Genomic DNA, 11458 nt, shown 5'->3' with positions numbered 1-11458 from the left:
ATGTAAAAAAAATGATATATAAAACAAAACACAAGATAATAAATTTGACCAGGTTTATTATATATATAATTAAAAAATATGGAAACATTATTGTTTTCTTGTACTTAAATGCACTGTGAATTACTTATACATGAATATAGATAAAGAGTGTCAGCCCCACACCAAAATACACTATAGATTATAATAATAATCTACAGTGCAATCCTTTTTTCTCTTTTTTTTTTCCAACTTTCTTTTTTTTCTTTTTTTTCAAATTACTTTCCTTTTTTTTGGTCAACTTTCCTCTATTTTTTAATTTTAAAAAATAATTTTTGTTGATTTTATTTTTTAAATATTGAGCTAATTAAAAATTTTATTTTGTAATTTTTTTCCTTTAAAATACTGTGGATTTCTGTGGTGTTTTCCGCATTGTTTTTCTATTTTATTTTATTTATTTATTAAAATTATATTTGCTAATTTCTTTATAACTAAACGGTGTGGGGAAATCATTATTTCCCCACACCTAAATGGACTGTGAATTACAATAGTAATTAATAGTGTTTTTTTTTGTATTTTTTTCCAACTTTCCCTCTTTTTTTGTTGTTTTTTAAAATTATTTTTTTCTTTTCAACTTTCCTCTATTTTTTCATTTATTTTTTTTCAAAATTTTTTTGTTGATTTTACTTTTTAAATATTGAGTTGTTAAAAATTTTGCTTTATAATTTTTTTCCTTTAAAATACTATGGATTTCTGTGGTGGTTTCTCACATATTTTTTTATTTTTTAAAATTATATTTGTCAATTTTTTTTAATATCGAGCTAATTGAGAATTTAGTTTATATTTTTTTAAAAAAAAATATTGTTGATTGTTACAATGTTTATCCGCATGGTTTTTTTTATGATTTTCTTTGAAATTATTTTTTTATTTTTTAATATTAAGCTAGTTAAAATGTATAGTTACAATATGTGAGGAAAGCACTGTAACTTTCCTCATAAATTACTGTCGATTGCTCTCATATTTTTTCTCACATGGTTTTTTCTGATTTGCCATGTTTTTTTCTAAAATTATCTTTGTCAGTTTTATTTTTTAAATATTAAGCTGATTAAGAATTGCAATTATAAATAAATACAAGTTTTTCTTCACAAAAATCTATGGATTGATATAGTTTTTCCTTACATAGTTTTTTTCTAATTTCTTTGTGTTTTTATTTTTTATAATATTTTTGTAAATTATCTTCGTCGATTTATTTTTTAATATTGAGTTGGTTAGAGTTTAACTTGGTAATAAAACTTAATCATATGGGAAAAACACTGTACCTTTCCTCACAAAATATTGTGGATTGCTACAGTGTCTCCCCATATGATTTTTCTTCTTATAATTTTTTTAAATTATCTTTGTTAATTTTTTTTTAATCTTAAGTTATTTGAGAATTACAACTATAAGTCATTGCAAATAAGACTAAAATATGTAGGGAAGCACTATAGTTTTCATCACAAAACACTGTGAATCGCTACAGTGTTTTCAACATGATTTTTTTATTTTTTTATTTTTTAAAATTATCTTTATCAATTTTTTTAACATTGATTTGATTAATAATTTAGCTTTGTAATTTTTTTCTTTAAAACTCTGTGAATTATTGTAATGTTTTCCCATATGACTTTTTTATAATTTTTTTCAAAATTATCTTTATTAATTTTTTTTTTAATATTAAGTTGGTTAAGAATTATAATTACAATAAAGCTAAATCATATGGGGCAAGCAAGTTTTCTCATAAAATATTGTGTATTGCTATAGTATTTTTTTAAATGGTTATTTTATTTTATTAGGAAAAACATTGTAGTTTTCTTCACAAAACATTGTCAATTGCTATAACGTTTTTTCTTATGAGTTTTTTCTCCTTCCAAAATTATCTTTGTTGTTTTTTTTTAATATTAAATTGGTAGAAATTTTGGTTTTGTAATTTTTTTTGTCTTTTATTAACAGAAAAGCTAAATTCTTTTTTCCATCATGAAATATTTGTTTCATTATACCTTTAGTTTCTATCACTTATCAAACACTGATTCACAATTATAAAATCTATCAAGTACATTTATTTTATAGGCCCATAGCAATGCATAGACATGTCATCTTGTTAAATGTAATAAACGCACTCAACATAATTTGATGTATTAAATTACAATGGTTTCCTTCTGCTTTTTTAAATTAGCCTAACCCAATCAAAATTAAAATATTTAATATGTTAATTCATGATTCTATTAATTTATTCTTTTTAAAAATAATAATATAATAAAATAAATTTATTCCCGACATGGATAATCAAGGCAAAAAATATCTTCTTCAATAAATTACAAATGAAAAGATATTATAATCTCACATATTCTAGATTTTTTCTATAATAAAAATTACAATTATTAAACCTAGCTTGACATGATGGGTTGATCTTCAACCCAACCATCTCATCCCTTTATCTAGAATAAACTTATGATTTTTAATTTTATTTTAAAAAATAATAACAGTGTTTTGTCTCTTTCAAAAAATAGAAACGAAATCATTTTAATAAATTTGTATTAATCCATATTAACATATTTAGATCATGACTCGAGTTTTGTACCAAGTCATACACAATAAAGTGTTTTTAAACAACTTATACATCAATTAAAAATAAATTTTAAAAACATGCTCCTCGTTTGGATTTAGTTCGAAAAAAAAACTAATAAGATGTTTTGTATAACTGTGATTATAGAATAAAAATTATAATTATTAAATCAGATTTACATGGGTTGATCTTGAACCCAAGTAACTCATCCTTGACTTAGAATAAATATTTAATTTTAATTTTTTAAAAATAATAAGACAATTGGCCTTTAAAAAAACAAAAACAGGATTGTTTTAATAAATATATGTCAATTCAGGTTATATATCCAACTCGGGTCTTGGAATAAATTATATACTAAAAAAGCGTTTTTGAACAATTACATGGTAATTAAAATTAGATTTCAAGAAAATTCTTCACACTTGGATTCAGTACACAAAGAGAAACTTAGGAGGACTTTCTATACAATTGTTCTTATATTAAAATAAAAAGTAGATAATAACAATAAAAATAACTATACAAACTTACTTTCTTGTTTGACTGATGGGATATAAATAAAATTTTAATTATTACATGTATATAAATTAAGTTATAAAGTTGAACTGAATTAAATTCTGGCAAGATGCAGCACTCCATGAGCACACGCATGCGTTGACTATCATTATGTCGGACTGAAATCCGACACTCACACAAAATATTCAAATCATATGGGTGCTAATGTTAATTACACAAACAATTCATGAATGTGCTGCGAATTCAATTGATGTTATCATGAGGATTTCAATTATAATAAATAAATCAAGTGCTGGTTATTTATTTATTTAATGAGGGATTGTCCATGCTCCTATTTAATTTTAACTTCGTAGCATGTTTAATTAATTCCAAACAAGTACAATTAAGAAAATGATGGATATTCTGTTAATAATCTCTTAAAAAAAATTATAAATCATAAGCTAGTTTCCTGATCAATTTGATAATTAATTTTTTATGATAATGAGATTAAAGCATATCTTAAAAAAAAATATTTAGATTATCATAAAGATAAGGGCTTGTTTGTTTTTGTGTATTAAAAATATTTTTAAAAAAATTATTATTTTTTATTTTTTTATTTACTTTAAATTAAAATATTTTTAGTATTTTTAAATCATTTTGACATGTTGATGTTGAAAATAATTTTTAAAAAATAAAAAAAATTATTAACATGTAAGTAAAATTATTTTAAAATAAATTGCAATTATAGTGCTAATTAAATTATTAAAAGTACAGTATAACTCATTATTATTATTATTTAATAAAAAGAGTTTAACTAATTATTTTACTAAGTATAATTAATTATCAATATATGCTAAATAAAATATATATCAAATGTTGCCTTAAACACAATAATTAGTGTGTATTTATTTATGTGGTGGCTTTAACTTTTAAGGGTGTGTTTGGTCTTGTGATAGTTATTATGGTTGTGGTTTGAAAAAAATTATTTTATAAAAAGTACTTTTAGTTGAGGTTGGTTTGAAAAAATAGGTGTTTGGTTAAAACTGTGGGTGAAATTGAGATCAGAGAAAAAGTAGTTTAATGTGTTTGGTTAAGAATGCTTTTGAAATTGAGGTTATAAAATAATTTTAAAAAATATATATTAATATTGATGATTTTAAATTTAAATACTGTAGAATTAATTACTCATATTACATTATGAAATAAAAAATACTTTATATAAAATATTTTTTATTATTCCATTAAACTATTTATAATTTTATTACGTATAAAATTCATCCGATAAGAACTACAGTTTTAATAAATTTTTGAATATAGATAAAATATTATTAGGTATAAAATTGATATTACAATGCAAGTGAATTTAATTTACTCTATACTAGTTTTTCAAAAAAAAAAATATTGTTCACATCGTAATGCGAGTGAATTTAATTCACTTTAAACTAGTGTTTTTTTAAAAAAATATTAAAAAATTTAACACACTAAAAAAACGTGAACAGTGCAAGAAAATTGCACTGTTCATGCGAACAACGCAAGTGAAACATCAATGAAAAAAAATATATAGTCTTACACTTAACACAATAAATGTTCTTGAGAAACAACAAAATTAAAATAATTGAGGGTGTTTTACAAAAGAAAAAGGCTGCAGAGACCAACAAAACAAGAAGTTATAAAATATATATATAAAAAAATTTAAAAAAAAACATGAATAGAGCAATTAGCATGCACATGCGTGAAAAGCATGAATTCGTTGTTTTTCATTACCTGCATTACAAACATAAAAAAACATGAACAATAACTTTTTTTTTTTTATTACCAAACAGCTGTCAACTATGTTTTCAATGAAACGCAACAACAACCGCGTAGTAAAACAAACAGCGTAAACCATGTTGGGTAACATGAAAAAAGCAATTTACTGTTTGGCGGGCCTTATAACCTTTTTCTTCAGAGTCGCATTTCGCACACAACAGCTAGGAGTTGCTTCTCTTATAATTCACCTGAATATTGTCCACAATAATGTCCATGCTAAGTGAATTATAATTCACCTGCAATGCCAGAAGCATTCACCTAGCACTGTTCACATAAATAATGCTATGTGAATTTTTGTGGTATTTTTCATGTGAATAGTATTTATTGGACCACGTCCATCTCGGTAAAAAAATTAATTTTTTAAAATTATGTGTTACTAAAAAAATAATATTTGATATTATTTAATAATATTATATAAATTAAATGAACATTGCATGATGACATATCATTTGTGGAATTTGATCGTAATTTCAATTTTGTTTCTTATAATATTTTACCTGATTTTATTGCATGTTCAAAAAATTATGAAAACCATAGTCTTTATCAAATGAATTTCATACGTAATGAAATTGTAGATAAGTTAATGAAATAATAAAAAATATTTTATATAAAATATTATTTATATAATAATATAATAATACTAGTTAAATCTATAATATTTAAATTAAAACCCATTAACATTAATATATATCTTTTTTAGTTATTTTATAACCTTAATTCAAAAAATATATTTAACAAACATATTAAATTATTTTTTATTCAATTTTAATTTCAACCAAATATATATAAATACTAAATTAATATTAATTAAAAATATTTTTTATAACATAACCATAATAATTACTACAATACAAAAAATACTTTTAACGCGGGCCATGCATGGGTCTGTAGCAGAAGAAAGGGACATAAATTCCTGGTAGGGTTAAACCACCGATTGTTTTTTCTCTATAAAAACGTTTTTAAAAGAAATTGATTTTTTTAAAAGTATTTTAAATTTATTTTATATAAAATATACTTTTAAAAAATAACCTCACTCACTTTCCGCAAACACTTTGCAGATTATACATGGATTTGATGCAATCACTCTTTCTATGATCACATCAAACGAATCTACTCAGGCTAATTCATTGTACATCACCTTCAATGATTATGCAAGAGTGCTTTACTTTTCCACCATGAAAATCTCTGCGAAATCTGATTGCCTTGACTCGCTGAGCTAAATTAGTATGAACGGGAGAATTCTGCAGATTGTTTTTTTTATATTACTGTATGGATTACTGCTTTGATATTTAAGCTTGCATTCATATTCCAACATGTAATGTATGTAAGGTTTTGCCCTCCATTATAATCAACAAGCACAACAATTTCTCTTATTCTTTTGAATTTTTTTATTTTTCATATTTAAAAGTTTTCCATGCATTTTCTTGTTTTATATGTTTTGTACCTTATATACATCTATGTACCTGGACTAAATCTATCGAGTTGACATGAGCTTTCCTGTTTCTATTCTTTTTTGGTTTTTTTAAATTTGAATCTTGAAGTCAACATTTTAAAAAATAGAACTTTTTTAAAATCATATTTATTTACAAGAATAAACCCGTGTTAGGTTTAGAAAACATAAAAATAAAAATAATATATTAATTAAAACATGACATTAACATATAAACAAACAACCTCTTCACATGCTAGAAAAAATACAAGAAATATGCAATTGTTAAAAGAACTCTACAAAAATCCTTCATATATTGGATTTTGAGCACATCATTGATCTAAAAATTTAAATATTGGGATAAACTGAATAACTTCCAATTACAAGCTTCGTCTGATATGAATGAAAACCTATGAAGGACATAAGTATTAAAACAATCAGTGAGCACATTAATTTCTCTTACACTTATGAATTTTCTAATGTCTCATATCTAAAAGTTTTCTTTGTATTTTTTCATTTTATATATTTTATTTCTTATATGCATGTACCTTGATGAAACCATATTCAAAGTTGCATGTGACTTTAGTGTTTTCATTCTTTCTTGATTTTTCTAAATTTGAACCTTGAAATTAGTGTTTTTAAAAAATAAAATTCCTTTAATATCATGTTTGTTTACAAGATTAAACATGTGTATGGATCTAAAAAACATAAAAATAATATATATTTTAAAACAACATTATTGCGTAAACAATCTCTTCACATGCTAGAAAGATTGATATAAAAGTTTTAGATATTGAGGTAGACTTAATAACTCTAATTATAAGCTTTGTCTGAGATAAGAACTTGAAAAGGATATATATAAATATTAAAACGATCATGTTGACCCTTGTTGAGCTTACTATGGGTAAACATATTGCAGAGGTATTTTTTTGCAGATTATCAGGGAGGAGGATCTTTGTTTCTTGATTCACACATACACCCGCACGCGCACACACATATATATAAAATCCAATTTTTGAATTCATAAATATCATCCAGGTTTGATGTTGATTTCCAAACCTTTGAATAGAGATAATTATTCAGTTTGGAAAAGAGTTATGACCATGGCTTTGAATTCTAAAAACAAGTTAGGTTTTTGTTAATGGCACAATCAAACCCTCATCAGAAGAAACATATCATAATAGTTATGCAACTTAATCACATTGCAATGACATAATCTACTCATGGATCACCAACACCTTTAGTCTATAAATCTCAAATAATGTGATTTATTATGCTATAACTCATGAAGTTTTGGAAGATCTTTGTGAACGGTTCTCTTAAAGTAATGCACCACGCATTTTTGAAATTCAATGAAAAATTACTTATCATCAACAAGAACAACTCTCGGTCTCTACTTATTACACAAAATTAAAAGGCTTGCAGGATGACCTAACATTTTATAGTGATGCATCTTATGGAGCCCAACAAAATCAACTAAAACTAATGTAGTTCATGATAGGTTAGAATGAATCCTATAGTGTTATTTGCGAGCAAATTCTTTTAATGAATCATCTTCCCTCTATATTTCAAGCATACTCCTCTGTTTTTCAAGAAAAAAAAAGACTTCTCACTACACATACAACCACCAATTTTAGTAGAAGTGCAACCATGACTATAAGAAGCATCAACAAACCAAATTAATTTACAACAACATGAAGGATGGAGAGATTAGACCGTCCTTATAATAGCCTATAGGAAAATCGATGCCATGATCAAGACAAGCGTCGCCTAGGTTCATTTCGAAGTAAACCACAATGCTTTTATTGTGGGGATATGGTACATCTCATTGAAACATGTTATCAGCATCATGGATACCTACCATTATTGAAGGAACTATATAAAAGTCCTTCATCAGATAGATTTTGGACATGATATAGATATAAAAGTTTTAAAAATCAAGGTAGACTTGATAATTTCTAATTATAGGCTTTGCCTAAGAACCTAGAAAGAACATAAATGTTAAAATGATATTGATAACTCTTATTGAGCTTGTTGTGGGTTGCCAAATAACCATCTCAACCTAAAATTTTAAATTTTTAGATGAAGTTTCAAGATATAATTTATATTATTCTTTAACATACTCTCTCAAGTGAAAGTCTCTGAGTTTAAAACTTATACAAGTCTAGACTACTTTATACTTGATTTTTATCAAATAAATAGAAATTATGAAATTCAAACTCGTGATTGCTTAGTTATTAAGATTCTGATATCATGCTAAAAAATCATCTCAACCTAAAAACTTAAATTGTGATTGCTTAGTTATTAAGATTCTGATATTATGCTAAAAAATCATCTCAATCTAAAAACTTTAATTTTTAGATGAAATTTCAAGATATAATTTATATTATTCTCTAACATGAATAACACACTCCAAAGATTATTTTTTTTTTTACAAATTATCAGGAATGATGAAAATTTCAAGATATAATTTATATTATTCTATAACATGAATAACACACTGCAAAGATTTTTATTTTTTTTACAAATTATCAGGAATGATAATCTTCGTCTAATAATCATTAAAATTGTTTTATAATAAAACTTAATCTTGATGTATATATAAACTGATTCTAGAACATCTCTAAACATAAAAAAAATAAAAATCAGAAGAATATCTCTTTCCCTCTCATGAACGAATGTGAATTTACATACTCATTTCTCGTATTCATAAAGGATCACCATCTTCCATAAATTATTATGTATTGAGGGAAAGCTAGCGATCTCTCTGGCTATAATTTTTATCACCAAATTACAATGAAGCTACAGGTATCAATTGTCAAAGGCCTTCTGCTTGTGGATATTATTGAATGAGACGAAGATCAACAACTACTGAACAATATTTATCATTCCCATTAAGCGCAAACCATATTTCTTGATAACATAGTAACTACGTACTACATGACTAGAGAAACAGAAAATCAACAAGACATCCTTGCCTAGCTAGACCAGAAACAGTAAGTCAACAAGACATCCTTGCGCGCCCAGCTAGACCGAAAACACAATAAACAATGTTTTGTACATATGCAGCAAACAGAGAGCTTAGAAGAAACTAAAAATACAGACAGCAAAAACCTAGTTCGCCCAAGACCAAAGACTAGGAAATGGCTGCTCATGAACAGCGGGCTCTAACTCTTCTTGCTGGTTAAGATAATAGTGGCCACTACTAGTACACAATGCCGGTAGAAAAGGATGATATGGAGATGGTGGTAGCTGCTGCATATTGTTCCATTGATTATGAGGTCGCTGATCATATCCGTTATAATGATCCAGTGGCCTTGTTGAATCTGCAGGCACCAAAGTTTGCTCCTCGTGCTGCTCCGTACCAGCATTTGTCGAGCTACCGGCTTCGAAATCATTCCTCGATGAATGTTGTTTCTTAATACTCTCTATCTCTTCTTGCAGACTTGGTTTTCCCTTATATTTAATCTTGCAAAGCCTCCACTCCTAACAAAATAAAAGTAGTACAAATTGATGAAACAGACACGAGATTTTGGCATATAATTACTAAGACTGATTAGCATGGAATTGTACACACAAAAGATATTGATCACTAGCCAGTACGTACCGTGGTTCTTGATTCAAGGCTATATTCATGCATAATCCAATTAGTCTTGATGGCATTATTGCGGTTTCTTTCATTGTCCTTGAACCTATGGAATGTCAAAGGCCTCTTGTTCCCAACAAGAAGTTGATGATCATTAGCATAAACTTTCTTGACATGGCTTGTAGCTTTCCACCATCCTCGACCCAGTACTTCCCTTGAATCATTTATCTCCCTCTTACAATAGTAGAATCTCTCACCATTGCTTAAAGCCGTGGATTGATTCCCTGTGTGAAAAAATGTTGTAGAGCTAAAAGTTAAGTAGAAAATTTTCATGGATGGACAAGATAATGGAATATTATGATACTATCAAACTTGAACCCTAAACAATACATCTAGCCAAACTATAGGTTCAAACCATGCATTTAACATGCATCATTGCAGAGAAATGGAAAGAAAAAACTTGAGCCCTACATGCAATATAGAGCAAAGAGAGTAGTAAGTAGTGCATATTACACACATTCAAGATCCTGTGGTTCACGTTCATAAACATTCATTTCAAGAATGAAATGGAGTGGCATTTCTTGGCCAGAAGCTTTTCTGTCTAGGACTTGGATGAGCTCTTCATCAGTGGGATTGAACCTGAACCCATGAGGCACCATCTTCAAGTATAAAATGACCTAATTTCCCTTTTGTTTTATAGACCTGATTCAATGAAAGATGACCGGCAATGTTGCTTCTTTATATAGAGGAGAGAAACTAAAAGGTAGCCATAGAAAAAGATGTAAAGAAGAAAAAGAAAGCACAAACATTGATAACACGACACATGACGAAAAGAGAGAGATGCTACAGTCTCCACTTCACAAAAGAAATCATGCTGGGTCCATATTAGGAGACAAATTACGTCGTCAGCAATGACTTGAGAAAGCTTATAATTATGAACATTTTGAACAATGCAAAAACAAAAGGTAAATAAAGTATTTATTGCTGTGATTGTTCCGTTTTAATTTCAGTGCTTTTTAAAACTGCCCTTTTATTTTAAAATAATATTTTTATATCAATACATCAAAATTATTAAAAAAATACTAAAAAATTAATATAAAAAAATAAAAAACGAAAACATCCACTAAAAATATTCCGTCCCAGTTTACCATAAAAACAATTAATAGATATATTCCATCAGTAATGTTTGACAAATAAAAAAAAAATCTACTAGTTGAATCGTTTGAAAAGATTCTATATAGCTTTAGGTTCATGAATGTGGTATCTCTAGTTATCTTTTAAAATTATCCACTTATCATTTCATTATTTTATATTTTTTAGGGCTAAAATATGCTAGGGCTTCCTAAATTATTGATCAGAGAGCAAATTGTCCGTATCCAATTTATTAACCGTTAGATAGTCGTCGTTGAAGAAAATTGAAGGTAGATTAGATTTTTCATTCAAACTATTAATTAATTTTGGAGTAACTTAGTCACCGTTTATTTTTTATTTTTTATTATTTAATTTCGATATTAATATAATAAAATGATTTAAAATTACTAACAAATATTTAAATTTTTAAAAAAATACA

General features: G+C 26.3%; 1 protein-coding gene across 1 annotated transcript; it reads right to left on the bottom strand.

Annotated features, from left to right (window-relative positions):
* Window positions 1-9177: 9177 nt before the first annotated feature.
* LOC105127020 (NAC domain-containing protein 86-like) lies at window positions 9178-10631 on the bottom strand. Its single transcript, XM_011028095.1, has 3 exons — window positions 10406-10631; window positions 9910-10172; window positions 9178-9788 (listed from the first exon to the last, which is right to left on the bottom strand). Exons 1-3 carry the CDS (start codon window positions 10545-10547, stop codon window positions 9417-9419), a joined length of 777 nt encoding a protein of 258 aa, XP_011026397.1. The 5' UTR covers window positions 10548-10631; the 3' UTR covers window positions 9178-9416.
* Between the last annotated feature and the right edge of the window lie 827 nt (window positions 10632-11458).

The sequence above is a fragment of the Populus euphratica genome, unplaced genomic scaffold (genome assembly GCF_000495115.2).
Source record: "Populus euphratica unplaced genomic scaffold, PopEup_1.0 scaffold50.1, whole genome shotgun sequence".
Classification (NCBI taxonomy): domain Eukaryota; kingdom Viridiplantae; phylum Streptophyta; class Magnoliopsida; order Malpighiales; family Salicaceae; genus Populus; species Populus euphratica.
This window is presented reverse-complemented; position numbering and strand designations above follow the sequence as displayed.